At 49.5% G+C, this 22,161-nt stretch overlaps 1 protein-coding gene and 2 long non-coding RNA genes across 5 annotated transcripts in view; 2 read left to right on the top strand and 1 right to left on the bottom strand.

Moving 5' to 3' along the window:
* IRS2 (insulin receptor substrate 2) overlaps positions 1-3,705 on the bottom strand; it is a 31,197-nt gene extending 27,492 nt beyond the window's left edge. For both annotated transcript variants that reach the window (XM_052773906.1, XM_052773905.1), the window contains exon 1: positions 38-3,705. In XM_052773906.1, coding sequence (XP_052629866.1) covers positions 38-3,557 — 3,520 coding nt within the window. In that variant the 5' untranslated portion in view covers positions 3,558-3,705. The remainder of the gene's footprint in view (positions 1-37) is intronic.
* On the top strand, positions 3,341-4,844 carry LOC128135198 (uncharacterized). The gene is made up of 2 exons (XR_008232992.1): positions 3,341-3,449; positions 3,705-4,844. It is a non-coding gene; the product is annotated as an uncharacterized LOC128135198 (long non-coding RNA).
* Positions 4,845-5,194: 350 nt separating this feature from the next.
* LOC128135263 (uncharacterized) overlaps positions 5,195-22,161 on the top strand; it is a 30,577-nt gene continuing 13,610 nt past the window's right edge. Inside the window, exons 1-5 of one of the 2 annotated variants that reach the window (XR_008233034.1) lie at positions 5,195-5,588; positions 16,880-16,947; positions 18,443-18,830; positions 19,892-19,992; positions 21,081-21,310. This is a non-coding gene — a long non-coding RNA (uncharacterized LOC128135263). Of the gene's footprint in view, positions 5,589-14,855; positions 15,395-16,879; positions 16,948-18,442; positions 18,831-19,891; positions 19,993-21,080; positions 21,311-22,161 lie in introns of those variants that run through there. The other variant, XR_008233033.1, reaches the window with a different exon arrangement.

Raw genomic sequence — 22,161 nt, 5'->3', positions numbered from 1 at the left:
CGCGGTGGCACAGGCACTCTCAGACGTAGCTACTCACCTTTCACAGCACTCGCTTCTTTCAGGTTGTGAGACAGAAAGTCTATGCTGGCATAGGCGCTCATCTCCACGCCGTTGACGCCGCCGTTCAGGACGTGCCTGGCTCTCGACCTGGCTTTGTCACGGTTTGCCAGGGTCCCGTCCACCACGTCGATGGCGATGTAGTTGAGGCCGTTCTGGAAGCCAGCCGAGGTCTCCCGGCACATGGGGCTGCTACCCTGCTCCTCCTCCAGGCCTTCGCTTTTCCTGAGGGACACGTTCTCCACCGAGGCCGAGTTGTGCCGTTTGGGGTTGTGTGCGAAGGAGGGGGACACGGGGGTCACAGTGGTGGTGGAGGAGAAGGTTTCCGAGCTGTGCCTCCTGCGCCCCTGGGGATCCGCCCGGATGACCTTGGCCCCCCGGTTTGGGTCCGGGGGAGGGCTGGAGAGGATGAAAGCCTCCACCCCGGAGAGGGTGAGCCTCTTCACCCCAGCCGTGGGGCTGTCGACCCGGGCACTTTCTGGCTTCTGAACGATGGGTTGGGGTGGGGTGGTGGCCATGCCAAAGGTCATCTCGGTGTAATCCCCGCCATCGGACGGGCTGGACGAACAGGCCACCCCCACAGCCGCCTTCAGGTAGCGCCCCTCGGGCTGGCTGGTGCTGGAGGAAGAGCCCGGCGAGAGCGCTTCCAGGGAGCCCACCGAGACCGTGCCCGACTGGGAGGGCGACTGTGACCCGAAGTCGATGTTCATGTAGTCAGAGAGAGGGGAGCGCCTCTGCCCCGTGCCCGAGCCCAGGGAGGAGGCCGGGCTGTCGGCGGGCAGCGAGGGGGGCGAATAGACGGCGGCATCCCCGAAGTCGATGTTGATGTACTCGCCGGGGCTCTTGGGCTCGGGCGGCAGAGGGTGCTCGTTCATGCTGGGCAGCATCGTCCGCAAGGTCTCCAGAGAGAGGCGGCTGGGCCGGGCCGCCCGCTGGCACCGCTGGCTCAGGAAACTCTCGGTCCGGCTGTGCCGCAGGGGCGAAGGCACCGTGTGGCTGGAGGGGGCGAAGGTGCCGGCGGGCGACCGGCCCGCTCCGCACACCGCCTCCTCCGGGATCGTCCTCCCCGGGGAGTTCATGAAGACGTACTGGTCGCTGTCCTTCGCCGGGCCCTGGCTCTTGTAGGAGCGGGGTAAGGAACTGTACGAATAGCAGCCGGGCTTGGGGGGCTCGCCGGGCCCGTGCCCCGAAGGGGCGAAGAAGAAGTCCGGGGGGGTGAGGGAGGGAGCCTGGGGCCCGTGCTGGGGGTCCCGAGGGGACATATTGATGTAGTCGCCGCAGCTCAGCCTCCCGTCCGAGCTCTCCACGGAGAGCCTGGAGCCGCACCACATCCGCATGTACCCGCTGTCGTCGGGGGAGCTCTCCCCGGGCGAGCTGGTCTTGTAGCCGCTCCTGTTCCCGGGGGACCCGCCACCCAGCCCCGCCCGGGGCTGCAGGATCTGCTTGGGGGCGGACACGCTGGTGGGGCTCATGGGCATGTAGTCATCGCCGCCCCGGCTTCCCTGCCCCAAGGCGGCGGCCACGCCGGGGGTCATGGGCATGTAGCCGTCGTCATCTCCCCCCCCCCCTCCTCCTCCTCCTCCTCCGCCCGCTGCCGGCGGGCCCAGGTTGGTGCTGCTGCTGCCGGAGCTGCGGTGGGAGCCGATCTCGATGTCCCCGTAGTCCTCGGGGTAGGGGGTGTAGGTCACTTTGGGGGAAGCCCCGGCTTGGCAGGAGGGGAAGAGGCGGCCGGCGCTGCCGGCGAAGGTGGCGCGCATCAGCGTGTACTCGTCGAGGGAGGCGGAGGAGACCTGCGGCGGGGGGGGCCGCTGCCGGCACGGGGTGGTCAGGGAGTAGGTCCGCTTCCGATGGCCCCGGTCGGCCGCGGCGTCGGGGCAGGGCCGGTAGCAGAGGCGGCCGCTCGGGGGCCGCTCCATCGCCATGTAGCCGTAGAGGTCGGTGCCGCCCCCGGGGTCCCGCACCGGGGGGGTCTCGGCCACCGACTCGGGGGTGTTGCTGCGGTTGCTGGCGGTGGAGGAGGAGGAGAAGGGCCGCAGGTCGCCGCCCGGGCTGGAGCCGTACTCGTCGAAGGACATGAAGCCGGCGTCGCTGGGGGAGCCGGAGACGGAGGCGCTGCCGCTGGACGGGCGCTGCGGGTGATGCGGGGGGGCCGCCTCGGAGCCCAGGCCGCTGCTGGAGGAGAGGCTGACGGGGCTGGTGGCGGAGGGGGGCGAGTGGGAGGCGGGCATGGACATGGAGCGGCTGCTCTGCAGGCCGCCGCCGGCCAGCACCGGCAGCAGCTTCCCCGCCTGCCGGCCCCCGCCGCCGCCGCTAAGCGTGTGCGAGCGGCTGAGGGGGGTCCGCACGGGGCCCGGGCTCATGGGGCTGCCGGCCGCCGAGCCCACCCGGCAGCCGTCGCCCTCGCTGGCCGTCCGCACCCGGCACGGCGTGCACTTGCTGCCGGCGCCGGCGGCGAGGCTGTCGGTGCGGGAGCGGCGGAGGAGGCCGGTCTGGCTGGGGGGCAGGTTGACCAGGTGGTGGTGCCGGCGGCCGGGCACGGTGATGGGGTGGGTGGCGGAGGCGCCGCCGCCGCCGGGCCCGGCGGCCCCACCGGAGGAGGAGGAGGAGGAGGACTGGCTCTTGCTGCGGGGCCGGAAGGCGTACAGCTCCTTCAGCGCCTTCATGGCCTCCAGGATGGTCTCGTGGATGTTCTGGGCCACCACCGAGTCGTCCGCCTGCATCCAGAGCTCGCCGGGGCCGGTGGCCGCCGAGCGCCCCACCTCGATGAAGAAGAAGCTGTCGGAGTGGCCGCAGCGGCGGATGTTCATCAGCTGCAGCGTGACCGAGGGCAGCTCGCAGTTGAGGCGCACGAAGCCGATGGTGCGGGCCGAGAGGCAGAGCCGGTGGACGCCGGTGAGGTTTTTGCTCTGCCCCAAGCCCTTGGGCTTCAGCGTCACCTGCCAGACCTCCCGGTAGGCAGCGGCGGCCGGGGCGATCAGCCCGTAGCTGAGGTCCTCGCCGGCGGCGGCCAGGGAGGCGGCGGCCGCGCTGCAGGAGGCGGAGAAGGGGGAGGCGAGGTGGCGGTGGGGGGACCCCTGGCAGGCCGCCTTGCCCTCGTTGAGCAGGTCGGTGAACGCCCGGTACCAGCCCTCCTGCTCCTGCTCGTTCTCGGCCGCCACGGCGAAGTACTCGTCCTTGGTGTAGAGGGCGATGAGGTACTTGTGCTTGGCGTCCGCCCGCTTGTTGATGTTGAGGCAGGAGTCCAGGGCGATCACCCGCTTGGGCGCCCCGGACTTGTTCCTCCATTTCTTCTCGCTCTCGTAGTACTCCAGCCGGGCGCCCCCCGCCTCCTCCCCACCGCCCGGACCCCGCAGCACGAAGAAGCGCTTGTGGCCGTGCTTCTGCTTGCGCAGGTACCCGCACTTCCTCACGCCCTGGTTGTTGTTGTTGTTGTTGTTGAGGTTGGGGCCGGGCGGGGAGCTCAGGGGGGGCAGCAGCCCCAGCACGGCGGGGCTCGCCATCCCCGGCCCCGCGGCGGGAGCGCCGCCCGGCTCCTCTCGCTGCCGCCGCCGAGCGGGGCTGGGGGCCGAACGCCGCGGAGAGCTGGGGGGGGGGGGGTAGTGGTGGCGGTGGCGGGAAGCGGGTAAAATAAAGTTATTCCTCCGCAGGGAGAGCGCGGCTGCCCGGAGCCGCAGCGGGGTCCTCCGCCGTCGCCTCTAGGCAGCGGGCGCTGCCGGCGGCCGCCCGGCGTCCTCCCCGGCTCGGGTACCGGCGGCTGCGCCGCTGCCGCTCCCCGGCCGCTGCTGCTGCTGCTGGTGGTGCTGCTGCCGCTGCTGGTGCCGCCGCGGCTGCTGCCGGCGCCGGCGGGAGTTTCGCCGTAAGTAACACATCGCGCACCGAGTGCCCCAACTAAAGAGCAAAACAACACGTGACCGCCGCCTTACCGAGACGCTCACACACCGAGACGGGGCGGGGCGCGGCCGCCGCCGGCGCCGCCCCGCATTGGCCACTGCGCCGCGCGAAGGACGGCTCCGCCCGCCAATGGGACGGCGGGGCGGGCCCTGGGGTGCGAGGCGGCGCGGCGCCGTTGGGCGGCGGGAGCCTCACCCCCCCCCCCTCCCGCCCCTCCGCGGCGGGCGCGTTCCCGCCCACAGCCTCCTGCCCCCCTCAGGCGCGGCGGGACCCGCCTGCCGCCCCCCCCCCCTCCGCCTCAGCGCACACAGCGCGGAGTGCGCCGGGGCCGCGGGCACGGCGGGGAAAGCCGGTGCGGCCATCGAGCCCCCGCTGCTGTCCCTCGCCATCCATCGTAGCCCCGGCGGGCGGCACGCCGGGGGCGGGGAGGGGGGGGCGCACCGGCGTAGCTCGCCGCCGCCGCCGCCATCAGGTGCTGCCGACCCGCCCGCCGCGGGCCCCTCGCCCCCGGAGCGGAGCGGAGCTTCCGGGCGCGCGTCTGCGCGCGCCCCCCCCCCCCCGCACTCCCCCACACACGCGTGTGTGCGTCAGCCCTCCTCGCACATGCACGCACGGCGGCTCCCAGCCGCCCCCCCCCCCCCGCCGTTCCCGCGCTCCTCCACCCGGTGTGTCAGCCCGTGGCCGCCCCCACCTCACCCGCCTCCATTCCGCTCCCCCCCCCCCCGAAGGACTCGGGGAGTCGCCGCTCCCCACCGGGCCCGGCTGCTCCCGCCCCCCCCCCCTCCGGCAGCGGCTATTTACGCGCGGCGAGGAGATGCCACCTAGGGAGGACCGCACTGTTACTGGGTTTTAATTAAATAAATTAATTTATCCGGGCGTTCTGCGTTAGCGGTGAACGAGGGCAGCGTCCGCGTCTCCGCTGGAAACGGACCCGGCCCCGCCGGGGGAATCACAGCACGGCGAGGCGATTAAGTGAACGCGCGGGCTCCCCCCCGCCACCCGCGCCCCTTTGCATGGGGTCCCCGCGGGTCCCTCCGGGGACGCGGCGGCTCGCACGCTGACCGGGGACCCGCACGCCAGGGTCGGCGGGCGCCCTCCTCTGCTCTCCCGCCGGCGGAGGGAGGGAGGGCAATGGCGGAGAGGAGGGGGCGCGACTGACCGCCGCGGGGCGGGGAAGGGGCCCCGGCCGGGGAGGGGGGGGCTCGCCAGTCCCCTTTTTGATGTGAGCGGCGGGAGCGGGGGAAGGGAGGGGGAGCGCAGGGGGCCCGGGAGGGGGCTGCGATGCCCGGCTGCCGCCCACCCCGGTGAGGGCGGTCGCGGCTCCTCACGAAGCGTGCTGCGGGGGGGCGGGAGGGCAGCGGTAATAAAGGTCGGGGGAGGAAGGGAGAAGGCTGCGCTGAGAACGTCCAGCCCGGCCGGTTCCTCATCGCAGTCACGTCTGCCGGGGGCGGCCGGGGCAGCCCGCCGCTGCCCACGCCCGGGCGGGAGAGGGGGGCTGCGGGCGGGCACCCACCCGCGCTGCCGTCGGGACACGCGTTCGTTTGTGGGCCTGCGGCGAGGCTGAAGCAGCCGGGTTTGCGTGTAAAGCCCAGGAAAAAAACCCACAAACCCAACCAAACAACAAACAAACAAGCAAAAAGGTAAAAAACAGGCGAAAGTGATGCGGCGCTGCCGGGGCCGGGCGCTGCCCGTGTTCCCGGCGGAGGCGGCGGCGGGGCCGCCCGCACGTACCGCGACCGCCGCCGCCCGGCTCCGCTCCGCTCCGCTCCCTCCTGCCCGAAATTCTCCGCGGTTTGGGTCAGAATAACCCGTTTAGAAATCAACAGCTGTAACTGGAGGCGGGGGGGGCTGGGTAGGACCATTGCACGGTAGGCACCGGTACGCTGCAATAAAGCAGCTTTTGAAGAAAAACCTCTCCCTTCGCCTCACGGGGAAATACTAACGTTTACATACAAGGTAGTAGTTACCCGGTTTTATTTGTTTGTTGGTGCGGGGGGGAGAAGTGACCGGAGGTGCGAGGCGGGAAGGCGCAGGCGCGGTACCCCCAGCCCTCCGTACCTCAGGGGGCCGGCCCGCAGCCCGCGGTAACGTCCGTCGGTCTCTGCGTCTGGAGCCGGCAGAGGATCGGTAGTTGTAACTGCAGATGGTATGTAATGGCTGCGTAGCCGACCTCAGTGAGGAAAGTTTCACGTGAAAACCCGGGAAGAGTTGACTTTCTGCCTAGGACCGGAGCGAGCCGGGCTCCGCGGTGCCCGCGCCGCCGCAGACGTGAGGGGGGTCGGTTCCCTCAGGGGCTTCTGAGGCGGCGGGGCCCACCGGCGCCCAGCGGGGCCTTTTGTCTGGAACCCCCCTGGAAATTGGGAAGGGCTTTTCCAGACGTTTCTGAAATGCGCTCGGTGACCTTCAGCAAGCAGTCTTAGGTCTGACATCTGAAAAAGATGAATATTAATTCACCTATTTGATATTTCCATGTATGTTATTCTTGACTGTGTGGGCAATGCGCGTTGGATACACTGGCTATAGCAGCACAACTAAGTTTGTGGACGATTCCTACGACAAAGGCATTAGGATAGACTAGAATTCAAGGTTGAAGTTTGTACTTTTTATTTCTGTATTGGCACTGATATAAGGAGCATCTTTAGCAGTTCGTCTTTAGCAGTGGCACATTCATAACAAGCATTATTTTTTCCATAATTACGTTTGGGGTTTGTTTTTTAATGCATAACTGGGGTACGGAGCACAAGAAGTGGGACTCAGGTGTGCGTAAAATTCACGTTGAAAAGTCCTATTGTTTCATGACCGACACTCCAGAATGAATGACCCTAGTTTACGTAGGTGACCTGTCTCACTCATAGTTTTTTCTGAACTCCTCTGAATTGCTTTTCAAAACTACATCCCTTCTGGAAATTTTCCCTGGTCATTTCAATGTAATTACAGGGGCATTTAATTAGAATAAATGCACTAAAGCCACTTGTCCATCCCATCTCTCAGCTACAGGTTGCTGTTTCTACGGGCTGGCACGTCTTATGCTTCAGCTGTTCCTATGCATTGTGTAGCATATTAGCTTTAATTTCTGAAATAAGTGAGTTTTCAGTGACGCAGCGGGCTCTGAAATTGGACGGTTGAAGCATAGCACATGGTCTCTTGTTCCACCAAGTAATTTCAGGCAGAACGTAGGGGTGGACAGATAGGGACAGCAGCATCTTCAGCAACTGCAGTAGATTTGCCGGAGGATGCTTGCTTAAGTCATCTCTGTAGAATAATTCCATCACAACGAAAGAAAAAATTACCTCGTTTTACCTCTCCTGTTCCTTTTCTTCTGTCATGTCAACCTGCCCCATCTCTATTTCACCATGTTTATCTTCTAGTTTGAGGTCTCTGCTGGGAATGCTTTGCTAATATACGAAGTAGACCAACAAAATAGCGCTAATATTAGCATCTCCCCTGCCTGCTAAACTATGTTTTGCCAGCATACCTTGTTCCAGCCATCTTCTTTTTCCTCCAAGAAAAATAAACTGTGCCGGTTAATGGTCAGATTTCTCAAAATATACTATCTATGTGAGGGGCATTTGCCATCAGTTATGTCAGTCCTAAAATGTTACCTCCATCCACCCTAAACTGGCAGAGGCATGCCTAGAAAATTATAGACGTTGCTTATGAAAATGATGAAGTTTAGTTTAGATATTGCAAATACAGTTTTGCCGGCACAGAGCCCTACTGATTTCATGTTTCCATGCTTCAGGTACTTGGGGTTCCTTAGCTGTATGTCAAAAAAAAGAAAAGAGAGTGTGATTATTTCATTTATGTATTAATGTATTTAAACTCTGTGGTTTGGTTACTGAACTTTATGGATAGATGATAAACAGTGGGCAGCAACAGTACATTTTGTGAACAGTGAACTTCTCAAGCCATCACTGAATTTTTCTTGGGAAGACTGTCTGCCTGAATAGTAGTTAAATGGTCAGATAAAAGTATTACTTCTAGGGGCATGCAACTGTTTTTAGTTACATGTGGAAGCCTGATTCTACAAGCCCAGCACATGCAGGATCCAGTTACTTTTTTGGTGGGTTTTTTTGCCCCACATTAGGGGGAGTGGAGGACCAGGCCCTATGAATATGTAGCTGTATTTAAATACTGCCCAAAGTCACAGCCAGGCTACTCAGAAAGCATGTTCTGAGAGGCTGGATGCACGAGTAGGTTGAATTTCAAAATTTGTCACGTCCTTTAAAGATACGTTTTTGTTTGTTCTTAGTCTAAATCTCATTTTGAAATCCCTTTCAATTTCGGGCTAAGGAGTAACAGTTGAAAGGGATGTGCTTGATGTTTGGCTTGGCCGTTGCCTTCTACCTGTTGCCAGGATCACAGAGCTGATGGTAGTGAAGCCATGGGAAAAAAGTGTAGGGAAAGATTATGCAACGCTTCTTAGACTATCAAGAGTACAGTTATCTGTTCCAACAAAATAGAGTGATTTATATTTTGATGTCCTTGAACTTCTACATAAACAGGTGAAGTCAGTTTATTCCCTTGTACGTTTATTTGCATGCTTCTGATCCAGTGTCATTCTGGTTATACATTTCATAACCTTACTGTAAGAGGACACGAACTCCCATCAACTCCTTTCTCTCCAACCTTTCTCAGCTCCTTTGCGTGCTAATGTACCGTGACTGTGCTACTACCTGGTTGTGAAGTCTGTGTTACTTGGAAGGGAGGACCGGCTTATCTTTCCAGATAGTTTTATAAAATGGTTTGTTGATGCTACTCCTTTAGTAACTACTCCTGACAGCATGCTTTGTCCCTGTATAGCACGAGTAACGCTAAGGGATGCCATTGCCCTACCCCCTTAAATTGGGGCTGCCAATTTTCTGCCAATTTTTTTGTTCCCCCTGGCCCTGTGAAAACAATTACGGGTGGCTTTGTACATGAGGGAAAGGTATTCAGGAATCATAAGACTCTGAAAATACTTCTTTCTTAAGTAAAGATTACTTGCCTGAGTGAATATTGCACCCACAGATTTCCAGAGAATTCCAGGTTAAAGAAATTGGGGTTACGGTTATGCAACTTTGTGCATATTCAGTGATTCTTGAAGCTAATAGTACTTTTATTAATTATTTCAAATACATAGGGAAACAACGTCAATGTTATTAGCTTGTACGTTCGTCTATCGGAGGGGAACAAAGCTAAGGAGAAGCTGGAGCGTGCCCGATTTCCAGTTTATTTTTTTTTTGACAAAGACTTGGGTATTTTTCTGCGTTTTGGACCACGTCTTCCTCACAATCTGTATTTCCAGGGGCAAGTGCAGAAGCCCGCGGCCCGTCAGCAGGCCGGTACGCTGGGAGCATTTGGAGGAGACACTCCGGAGCAAAGTTCCCGCGGTCCGAAGCGGGGGGGACGGGGACGGTTCTCGCTCCTGTGGCAGGTGGACCCCAAACCTCCGGCTTTGGGGACAGGCCGGGGCCGGGGCCGGCCGGGGGGGGGGGGCCGCAGCCGCCTCCCGGTGGGCTCCGCGCGTTCGCCCTCTCCCCTGGCAATCCCTGCCTTTGTTCAAGCTCCCGGGGGCCATCCCGGGGGGGGACGACACGGGACCGGCTGCCAGCCCCTGCCCCGCGCCCGCCCCTCCGGGAGCGAAAATGACGTACTGGGGGCCGAGATGCGTCAGGGCGTCGCAATCGCCAGGATTTTCTTCCCGGAACATCTCTTTCGGTTGGTTGCGGGTTTTATTTTGCTCGGGAGTGGTTGTTGTGGGTTACCCCCCCCCGCGCCGCCCCGTTCCCGCCTCCCAAGGGCGCGGGCGGCGATGGAGGAGGCGCAGGCTGCGGGGGGAGCCCGGCCCCCCCTGCCCGGGGCTGCGGGGGCGGCTCCGCCGGGGCGGGCGGGCCGGGGGGGGCCCGGGGGGCTCTGCTGGGAGGCAGGTATCGGCAAACGGGCTTTACGTGACGGGGCTTTGGCGGGGGGAAAGGCTCTCTTTTACTCCTTCTGGAGTGATCCCGAATCTAAAAAATACTGTTGTTTATTTAAAGAAAAAGGCCTGATAGAATATCACCGATCGCGGTTTAGAAAAAAAGGGCTCGTGAAGCAATACAGCCAAATATTTTCAAGCAATAGTTGAAGTCTATACCCTCTTGTGTATGAGAAGAACGTGTAAATATTTAGGAATCATTGAAAACAATGCCCCTTTTTTTCTTTTTTTTTAAAAGAGATTTTGTAATGTACGTTCCTGACCTGCGCAGATAGCCGAGGTCTAGGGTCCTTCGGGGTATTTGTGTTCAAGAAGAGGCTGACGATAGAATGCAACATTTCTTTGATGCAATATTTACAGAAAATTTGCAAAGGCCTATTTGCCCAAACACAATAGGACTCCAACAGAAGAGGGTTTTTTTGTGGTCTGCTTTTTCCAACTCTGTTTCTTTCCAGGTAGCATTCTGTTTGAAAACCTATTTGTTTACATTTTTCCCAAGGCAGGTTACTCCAGCCTCTCTTTCTGTTTGTTTCTTACTGCTCTTGGAGGCTCTTCCCCAGCAAAACAATCCCAGGCATTCAGCTTTCCCCTCTGCCCTACAATTCGTTTGGCTATTCGTCTTTGTTTCAGATGGCCTTTGCATCTGCTTTAGGTAGTAACTTTTTCCTCTAGCTTTTTTTCTTTTTTTTTTTTTTTTTTAAACTTTAGAAGGGAGGCTAACTTCCTCCATCATTTATCTTGACATCGGGACAGTTTTCCTAACAACAGGCGTAATGCAGTCCTGGAGTAGATTGTCAAGGGATTTTTATAGAGTCCCCATCACCGGAGCATTTTAAGCTGTGCAAATATTTATCGGGAATGACACAAGTACAGTTGTCCTGACTCAGGGCAGTGTGATAGTCTAGATGATCTCATGTTTACTTCCAGTCCTGTTTTATTGGATTTCTGTGATATATACACCTTATAAATAGCCCCAGGATTATTACTGCTGAAAGGGGGAAAAAAAGTCTTCTCTTTTTTTTTTTTCTTTTCTTTTTCTGTCTACTTACTAGATTCTGCAAAATAAAGAGTATAAGACTATGGTTATGAATCGTCGCTTGCTTTTACTGTTTGGGATAAGCTAGTGGTGCAATTCTTACTCGTGCAAAACATTTGCTGGTCTAATTTGTGCACAGACAAGACCACCAGGGAGATAAAGAGACATTTGGGGAAATAGAGTCACTACAGGGGAAAATCTTGCCTGCTTTTTTCAGTGTACCCCTTCAGTGGAAGCTTTATGTGAATAAAATGAGGAAGGCTTGCCCTCAGAATGGGCTGACTGCTTTCGAGGAGAATTATCATCTATCTACATTATTTAGACAGCGTCTGGGAAACTCACTGGAGTCTCAGGCTCCCATTGCGCTAGACATTATGTAGATGAGTAATTAATGGTGGGCCTCCTTCTGTTTTGTGTAATGTATATATTGTATATATACAATGAATTGAGGAAGATTGTCGATGCGGGGAGTCAAATGGGAGAAAGGCGATTCTGCAGTCCTGTGAACGGTGTGGCTGGCAAGCAGCGGCTTCAGCTTGCTGGTTGCCTAACTGATGGATGCTGCAGGCATGCTCAGGGTTTAAAGAACTGAAAAGTGTCAATCTTCCATATTTTGGTGGGTTCATATGCACGGGGAAAGCAGAAAAGGCAGCACGTGCACTGAAGGAAGAGGTGGAGTATCTTTTCCAATATATTTTTGGAAGCCTATTTTTTCAGACATACAGCTTAGATGCAACTATTAATTTCAGCAAGGTTAAGCATCGTAAGATGAGTTCAAAACTGTTGGCACTTGAAATTTCTGCAGTTTCATGTGCCTACAAGAGAGGTTGAATAAAACCTTCTCCCAGTCGGTGGGCATCATGGCTCAAACACCACACCCACTGGTCCAGACTCTGTCATGGATGGCTGGATTGTGGGGCAGAGGAAAGAGGAGTGGGTATCTCCAAGATGCTTGTTGTAGCAAGCACTACTGTGATGGGAGGTGATTTATATGTCTAAATAATAATAACTTGCTAAAAAAATTACTGTCAAGTAATTTCCACAAAAAGAAAAAAAAAAGATTCATGCATGTTCTGCTGAGTGCTCATGGACACAAAACAAAATGGTCACTTAATGTTAATAAAATATTCATGTGAACATTACATTTTCATTACTGAAGTGGGAGACCACAAAATCAAATACAAGTGAAGAGTGTGCTTTCAGTTAAACTGCTGATTAAGCAAAGGAACAGCATTTGTAACGGGAGAGAATGAGGTAATCATGGCAAACGAACATGTTTTTAATTTCATCTGTTGCATTTAATCATACAATAAGGGAATGTTTCTGGGTGCCTCACTTCATTCCTACACACTTCTCTCTTGAGAGACTTTTTGCTGACTTGGAAAATCTTTTGAGGCTATGGAAGTAGATTTTTTTGAAGGTGAATAATTCCAAACGTAGATGTTGCAAGAGTTGCTGTCATCTCTCGAAAGCAGCTGTCATGGAAGCAGATCAGTGAGCTAAGATTCAGTCCAATACCTTGTGGTGACCAAACCAAAGCAAACAGTTTCCTCAGCTGGAGTTGTACAAGGACCTGGAAGAAGCCTCGGAAATGAAGCCTGCTAGGGGTATCTTTTTCTTACACCCTCCAGTGAGCTGAAAGGGCCTCTCGTTTCTGGTGCAAAGCGTTCTGAATTTGCTAACAAAAACTTCTTCTGTCCTAACTAACTTGGACCTGGTGAGAGATCCCGGGGCTGCACCATAGTTCGGCCTTTGGTTTACGTTTCCCAGCCAATGTATCTACCCAACTGTTTCCTCTGCAACGATTTCCTGAGAAGGTGTCCCATTTTGTGACAAAATGACCTTCTGTGCTTTGTTTAGAAATGCATAAGCACAACAAATGTGCTAAACATGTAACTATCACAGCGGTATAAATTACGCAGATGCGATTTATTGATTGTGGAAAGATCAGATAGTTTTGAAGTCAAGGGTTGGCTGTCAAGTTCTTAATTGAACATTTGCTGAAAAACGCCTATGGGTAAGTGATCTAGATATTTTTGCAGGATAATCAAGTTTAAAAACAACAGTTGTCTGCCACCCTCCTGTGTTTGCTATATTTAAAGAAATACCAACAAGTTAAAAATCACACTCCCCAAAACATTCACACTCAGACATCCTTACATTACCAATCCTTTAGACTGATAATACTGAAATAATTTTACAACCCAATTTGATGACTTGTTGATTTTAGTTGCTTTTTTACTTTCAGTTGGGGAAAAGAAAGTAGGTTGTTTGGTTTCTCACTTTCAAAGGCTGTCGATAATTAATTTTGATTTGCTTTTTCCATATGCAGGTTCAACTTTGTAACCATGCTGCACACACACATCAAATTAATATATTGCTTTAAACAGATACCTTGTCTCCAATTGGATTTAAATAATTGAAGACATCTTAAAATCTTACAACCATTCCTTCTGAATTGTTTCAGCAAGACTCAGGAACACACAACAATTGATGAGGCTCCCTTCTTTTTGAAAACAACCCCACAGAGTTGAGAATATTTTGTCCTAAGTTTATTAGTTTCAGTAAATAATTTTCTATCTCTCATTATAAATGTTTTAGTGCTGTATAGACCAGGGGTATTTTACATAAATGCGACAGCTGTACTCTGCATTTCCAGAAGTGATGTTCCACAAGACCTGTTTTCTCTCAACAAGCGCATTCTGTTTTATTGGTTTGCCTGGATAAATTTTGTACTTTTTCTCAGGCTTAACGAGTCACTTAAGAATAGATATTCACAATTCAAGTTGTATTTGTTATAGCAGCATGGGTTTTAAAGCAAACAGTAGAGAGTTCAGTGATCTGATGTCCTCTGCAGCACAAACAACCTGTGATCAAACTAGATTATAATATTTAAGTCTTCCTATACAGGCCTCAAGTGGCCATTAAGTTATATCCGTAAGTGATGGGATAAGTGAAGAGATGCTGTAAACTCAGCTGGATTGAATCTCCCTGCATATTTGGTGAGGTGGTGTTCATCTCAGCTAAGCGCAGCTGTCTAAAAGCTGGATGACGAATGCATTTTAGCCTCTAGTGTTCCTCCAGAGCGATGAAGGGAGAGTTATTCTTTCTTCAGGTAGATCTGAAGTCTAACGGTGAGTATATTCACAATATAGTGAATCTGGGTTTATGTTCCCTGTTAATACTGGAGGAGACAATATGTAGCCATATGATATAGATGTTGATCTGTACAATTGCAACTACTAATTCAAATGTTTTACAAAGAATTAAGACATTAACTTTGTAGCAGGAAATTTATACCGGTCAGATACCGTCCACTCTCAGCACTCACCTTCATGCCAGTTAGGGCATCTTAGAGCTTCTGTAGGCGGCTTAAAACCCTCATGCCAGCATGGACTGAATATTGTGTGCTGTGCTCATTTAACAAAAACATTCAGCTTATTTTAAAAGAAGTGTTCAAGATATGTTTAGTATCTCTTACGTTCATTTGCCTGCAGCTCTGGTATTAATGATGTCAAAACAGTGGCCTAAAAAAGGTATGACATATTTCCATTAGAAAATAACTGTCCCTCTCCATTTGCTGTAACGGGACTCTAGAGGACTAGCTGACACTTGCCCCCTCTCTTTTAGATGGCCAAGATGAATATATGCATTTGATTGCCCGCCTGCCTGGATATAATGTGACCACTTTGCGGTTTATCGGAAAACTTCAGGAAACATTTCAGGCATTATGGGGCAAAACCCTGATGATTTTGCTGAAAATCAGAAAACTAGAAGACATTTGTACTTTAAAGTTGCTCATTGCCCTCTGTGTGAGGGCTCATTGCTGTGGGACAGACCCTTACCCAGCAAGGGAAGTTGGGGGGGAGCAAAATGGAGACATTTCATTTTTTCCCTCTCTCTCCTCACAGACAGTCTGTTGATGATGGTAGAGAAAGAAGGAAGACACCAGCTGTTGGGTCATTGTTTTAGAAAGGGCAGAATTACAGGCTATTTAGAAGAGGGATTAAAACCAGAAGCCCACAGTATCCTTAGTGTGGTGGTAAAGATGCTGAGGGGCAGGGATGTTATTCATCAGTGCTTTATTTATATCCTATCCATTTTATCCCTTTTCATCTATGTTGATCTTCACATTCCATACAAATGTCAGTGATTATTAGATTAGGTGATTTTTTGACTCCTGCAGTCTCCCAGCCCCGGTGTCAGTCCTGCTCCATATTTGTCTCACACTTCCCAGTCTGCCAAACCTCATGCATTAACCATGAGATTTGCACACTTGCTCCTGCCTGACACTTCTCTCCATTTGGCCCACATCTCACCCATTTTTGCTGCAGGCTCTTCTGCTCCATGAACTGATGTACTAGTTGCAGCTGGTGGACAAACCTCCGGTTTTACTGATCAGATAAAGGATTGTGTGTCAGATCAGAGAGGAAAGGCTGCAGGACCGTAAGGTGGTGAGTCACCAAAGATACTTTGCACTCTTAGGTGTGTGGGGTGTATGCCCGTGTTGCAGGGCAGCATGAGGGCTGCTGCTTCACAACATGACCTGATGCACCAGTCTGATTTCCCCATCACATTATCGGCCATTACTACCGTCTTATCCACAGGCGCTGAGTATACCGACAGATATGCATCTCCCCACTTACTTCTCTTCAGCTTCATCTCTGCTTCCCTGCAGCAGCCTGCCTAACCCTACCAGGTTAGCAAACCCCAAGCAGTTTCTTCAGACTTCAGGTTTGGCTCCATACAGAAATGAAACCTAAACATTGAGTGGCCCCTCTTCCTGCTCCTTGTTTCCATCTGAAACTCTTGCCCTGGAGACTGGAGAAGACTTAAGAGATCGGGGTCCTGGGGCTGGCTGCATGCAATCTGGTATAGCTTCTCAAGTCAGCATCAAACTGCTTTTGTGTATGCTTTCTCCTTTCCAAACTATGAGTAGGGTGAGACGTACAGAGATTCTTTATCATCTTTCCTTTTTAAAGCATTCCAGGAAGGGAAAAAGGAGTGGAAAATTGGTGTCTTTCTCTGATGCTCCTGGAGAAGGGAGACCAGAGGAAGAAGGGGTAGTTGGGGGGGGTGGACAGAGGGCTCTGTCCTCCCATGCCAGCGATGACTGCCCTGGGGGGGACCAGGGGAGTATTCCACCTCTTACTCAGCAAATCCCTGGGGACCAGGAGACAGGAAAATAAGCAGGACGCTGTCCAGATGGGTTTCCCATTAAACATCTCAAAAATTTTAGCATTGTCTCGAGCTTCTTGATTCACTCTAAGATTTGCTTTGTGCTTACAAAAATCAAAAAACCCCAAACAAAAACAAGAACACCACAAGGGCTAGCAAAGTTGTGCAATCTTATTTACAAATAATGTAGCCAAAGTCTTGTTTCCCCAAACACAGCAAGGAATAATTCCCTGCTGTTCTTCTGTGCCTTATTTATGCAGATGTACATAACCCCTGCTAACCATTTCTCCATCCACTGTGTTTGCAATATATCCCAGAGAACTTGCTCTGTTCGTATAGTCCAAAACAGAGTAATATGTGTTTGTAGTTTCTGCCTTTCTCTATGGAAAGCTTATTTTGGTCTTGCCACCATACCCATTAGAAGACCATCTCTGACCCCTTCCAGGGTAAAACTGTGGATCACATTAGCCAACTTCACGCTATTTTACACTAAAAAATTGACCATCAACCATGGCCTTCCCATTTTTTTAGAGCCATTGCACTTCTCAGTCCTGCAAGCGTAACCTATATGTCCTCCTCCCAAAATAGCTAGCTTTTAATTGGCAATATTAATACCCACATTGTTTCTGCTTAGCTAGAAAGTTGTCTAAATCACTTCCTGCTTGTAATCTGTCCTCATAATTTCTCTCCTTGTTTTGTCATTTGCATAATTGAGAGGCATTACTAGAATTCAGTTTATGTTTTTTTTTCTCATGCCATAGGTAAAAGCACTGAATAACAGTGTCTCAGGCATGAAAGGATCTCTGTAGCACCACACTGACAATACTTGGTAAGTTTTAGTTAACAATTACACATTGAATTTCTGAGTTACACAGTTTACTCTCATTTAATATATGTTTTCTTGGTTTTGTTCTGGTACTGATATTTTAATCAGGGTGCCATGTGGTATCAATGCTTAACAGAAGTCTGAAAGACATTGTTTTGTCAACATAGTTACCTTTATTAAATAAATCAAATAAAATTCTTATATCTTAAAAGTTCTATGCAGTTTGTTTGACTTAACCTGTTTTGCATAAAGTCATGTTGACTGGCAGTAATTATGTTACCATTTTTTATTTCCTTATGGACACGGTCCTCTATCAGCTGTTCCATTCTTTCACACGGAACCAATGTCAAGTTAACTCAACTACAGTTACCCTGGTCATCCTGTTTACGCTGTTGAAATATCAACATGGCGTTAGATTTTTCCAGGCCTCTTGGACTTCTCCAGTATGCCAAAGCTTTTTGCCAATGAGCAGCAGTACAAGATTCCTTTTAACAGCTTTAAATCCAGTTATCTAGTCCTGCCAATTAAAAAAATTAATAGATGCTCTATACCATCTACTTAGCAGAATGTCAGAATAGATGATACTTTGGCAATGCAGACTCTATTTTCCTTTCTAAATGCAAAACAGAAATACTCAATGAATGCTTTTTCTTTTCCACAGCTAGCAATGGGACTGTGTCATCACTAGGATTTCTTTTGTCCTGAATAGTCCTACAGAAATCCAGAATAAAACAAAGACATGTTGTTACTGTCTTTATCCCTACATTTTCGTAGATATATTTAGTTTGCATACCAATATATTGGATTTATTAATGTATGAAATTTATTAATTTATGTGAACTGTCTGTTGGCTTTCAGTTTTTCTTAACTACAATTATTTGTAATTGTCTTTTAAGCATTCTGTTGGTAGGTGTGTACACACATATATGTATATGTACACTAATATACTGATGTACTGCTGTATGCACTAATTATAATACACATACTAATCAGCACTGAATTCTGTATGCACATCTTTAATTAGATCACTGCTATGTACTTCTTGGCTAGTGTTAGTTTTAAGTTTAGTGAGCAATCACTTTCACGAGTCAGAATGAAGGATAATGCAGTATTATAACATGTTTTCTTTTGTGATAGAAATTTCAGTCTTTAAGTTGTAGAGGATCTAGGGCATTGTAGGGAGCATGGAACAAGAGCTTTAGCGCATATCATTGTATTAGAAGCCTTTTTATAGAGGCAGTGTTTCTTTCTTTATAGATATTTGTTCTTGGTCACAAAAGTTACATGGGGCGGAAATCATCTCACCTTACTTGATAACATAGATATCCACATCTAAGCTAGTGATTCCCTAGGGTGACCATGCCTCTGTCTATAGAGAAAAAACAGACATTTTAGAGCTCAATGATCCTGACCTATTTTAGATGCCTACATTAGGATGGTATGAATCATGCCTTAAAGTGCTTTTTCTCTCTTTTTTTTCCTTTTTTTTTTTCCACAGACAATAAAAGGAGCCTGGGGTGATTAGTCCTGATCCAGTTCTTTGCACTGCAGACTTCTACATCTGGCCATCCATACTGCATTTTTCTTTCCTAACTGAAAAAAAAAATAGTTTGTTACATAATCATGAGGAAAAGAAACAGCTGAGCCTCTGAATCTTTAAGATACAAAAATTATTTAAAGCCCTTCATTTTCTTTACCAAAATTGCAAGCTAGACTATGATTCTGTGAGGGTTTTTTTTATTATTTTTAGTTACATTTGATGAAAGAACTTAAAGTTGTTAACTAAACAGCTTTACATTGAAGTAATGATTATAAGTAGATATTTAAGGTTACTGTATGTCGAATGAATCAGACTAAATAAATCAAGACAGCATTCTTTAATTCAGGTAACAATTAAATTCATTTAATCCCTTTTTATTTGCTTTACCTAAATATTATTTTTTATTTTTACTACACTTGAACATGTTAATCTTTAAGTTTTTAAGGGTCTAAAATGTGTTCAAAACTTAAAGTTGAAAATTAATTTGTTTACATCTCCAATAAAACCATAATGGCATGGATGATCCATAAGAGAGCTATCTGAAGGGGTATGTTGAAGCTGATTTCAAATAACTAGTCTTAACCTACCAATCAATTTGGCAAAAGATTTCAACATGCTGACTTGGTGCAAATAGCTAGCTGGGTATACAGATTGCTTCAAAAAGACTTTGGCTAGTGGGTGAAGAATTTCTTTCGCATTTGAGTATTCTGTTCTAGTGACAAAGAGACAGGAAATGCTCAAAAGAAACTGTTTTTTGCAACACCGGTTTTTCAGTTCACTCTTGGGCTCACCGAAATACTTTTGATAATCATCAGTGCAGCTATTAAGCCTGTAATTTGAACAAAGAGTACTCTTCCTCGATCATCAGGTAGGAGACCTCTAGAAGTAACAGTACATTACAGACAATGTTTAAGTGAAATTCCGGTGTTAGAAAATACTTTTCCTATTGATGATACTTGCTTGTCTGCTCTAGGGATTGAAAACATTTCAAAGAAAATAATTTATTTAAGGCATTTGCAATATTGACCATTTCCCCCCTTTTTATGCAGGCTATGCCACAAAACCTGTGGACAAGCCAAAACTTTCTCACTACCTGTTGCCATCAATAGGAAGTCATGGCATGCAGGCCTTTAAATGAATGCCCCAAAGGCTTAACCATGCACAGCATCAGAGGTTCTGGTTGTGAATGTATCTCTAACAACCAAGAACTTGAAGCAAGCAACAAGTCTTAAGATGTTTCATTTGTTACAAATGATGCAGCTATGCCAAATGCTTGAATACCTCTGATATCTTTTGAAACGTAAAGCATTATGCCAAGGGCTACCCACCTATCGGAGGGGTGTAGATCTCAAAAGTTATTGAATTTGTTGATGCACTTAAAAGTACAGAATTCTTTTCTTTATACAGCTAGCTACTGAATCCTGATTCTCTCGGTATTGGCTGTACTTACACTGGAGCCTTCATGTGCTAATCTGGTTATGATCATACTGCCTCTTCCAGTGAGGATGGTAAGAACTAATACGTTTAAGAATTAATGCATGGCCATATCTTACAAAGACACATTCCTTTATATCTAATATACAGCTTTCCTACCATAACAGATGCTTTGTCAAAGGTTACGAAATACATATGCATCACCATTTTACACATAGTCTTCAAGAAGACTTTTGCACACCTGTGTGGCCTCCAGGATTAGCTGGAGTGCTGCTGTTTTCATAGTTAGGAGCATTCAAGGGGTATTATGTGCATCATGGTATTTGATCACTTTTGGTTCCTTGACCCAAATGACATATTCCTGAGTTGGCTGTGGGTAGACTTCACCACAAATTCACAGCAGTTCTTGAATTTGTCTCCTGGTGGATAGCAAGATGCCCATCCATCTCTGACTCTATAACACATATGGCCTCCATACTAATGTCATCTTCCTTGAACAGCTAGTGTCTAACTTCACTATTGGTTAATGGAAGTTGGCCCTGAATTTTCTTTTCTGAAGAACCCACAGTAGAAGCAAAGCACTTAACTTTGGAATTGAACGCTAAAGTGCCTCAATGTACAAGACCCCAGTCCCACTTCTTGTGAATGTAGAACAACTCTCAGATGAAGTTTGCTGAACAGCCCATCATCATTGTTACCTTTCTCTCCCATTCTACCATTTACCTCAGTCACACGTATCCAGTGGGGCAACCCTGTGTGGTCTAATGAGTAGAAGGCAAGTTTATTGTAACAGAAGGTACAGGATAGAAAAAAATGATAATTTTTCTGGCTTATTTTCATTATGCCTTCAGCTTTGGACTGAGTTGTTATAAAATAAATCACCCAACTCAAGTTGTGACTACACAAGTATTTTAATAACTACAGGGATTCTCAGCATTTTTTTTCTTTGGTGACTGCAGAATTCTCTTTGTTTAACAGATGACTTTATACTGACCTACGGGTATTAGAAAAGAAATCTTCAGGCAAAGATACTACTCTATTTTGGAATGGATATTGTGCAATTAAGGAGAGAGCAATATTTTATTATTCTTGGCACAGAGGCTATTTCTTGGGCAATGACTACCTGATCCTTTTTATCTTTCCCACCCATGCCACATTGCAGCAACCATGGCTGCAGGTGCCCACACTGGATGAACACCTGTCCAATCTACGCAAGAAGGAAAGGAAATCAAGAGATGGCATGTTTGCTGATTTTGTGTACACAACACAACAGAGTGATAACATGATGGAGAAATGAAAAGAAAGTTAAATTTAGCATGATTAAGAGGAGAGAGAGTAGAGGAAAATGGTCATGACCCTTCAGAAACAGCTTTTGCAGGAGACAGAGAGCAGGTAAGTTGAAATACGCTTTTTTCAAAGACAAAACCCAGCTCTGTCTGTCTGTCAGCCTTTCTCTAACAATGTATCTGCTGAGGTAGCACCTTTTAACAGCGGTTTGCAGATACAAGTTTGTCCTTCCGTGTTCCACATTGCAAAGCAACAAATAAGATGTGCATAGTGTGAGAACCCATAAACTCATTCATCTGCCCAAAGGGATAGTTTATTTCTACAGTTCCACAGAATATTTTCCCCTGCTCTCTTGCCTTAACTAACTTATATCTGCTGAAATAATTTTTGTAACATTGCTTGATTATATAAAAAGCTTTGCAGAATTCAATAAAATCCCTGTGTATGATATATTAAAACCCTTCATCTGTATAAATTTCCCTACTCCTGCCCTAAAAAGGCATCCATTTTGTTCACAAATCTGCACTCATTTCACATTTGAACTGTAGGGCATCCCTGACTGTTGTCTTCCTGATCAGACAGAGGTGTGCACCATCACTACTCTTTCTACTACTCAAAATGTCTCAGTGTTTCTCTGTTTACTTTGCTGTGAAGGAATCTGCATAACACAGAGGAAATAATTCTCACATGAGGCAGATACTGCCAGTCAAGCATCCAGTTTTTGAGTATTGTTAATGCAGTCTAAAATCACCCCACTTGGTTGGGTATAAATGAGACTTTCTTTAGTTACGCATCCAGTGAAAGGCTTCATAAACAGGGGAAACATGGGTGTATGGGTATGGTAAGTCTTTAGGACAGACAAGCATCATCTGTTGTTTTCTATATTTGCCCTTAAAGAAAAAAGACAGCATTAAATAGCCCAGCGTTTCTAAAAATGTAGGTTTCTTGGACCTACC

This window comes from Harpia harpyja, chromosome 22 (assembly GCF_026419915.1).
Source record: "Harpia harpyja isolate bHarHar1 chromosome 22, bHarHar1 primary haplotype, whole genome shotgun sequence".
NCBI classification, from domain to species: Eukaryota; Metazoa; Chordata; class Aves; order Accipitriformes; family Accipitridae; genus Harpia; species Harpia harpyja.
Note: the sequence above shows the minus strand (reverse complement) of the source record. Positions and strands in the feature narration are given on the sequence as shown.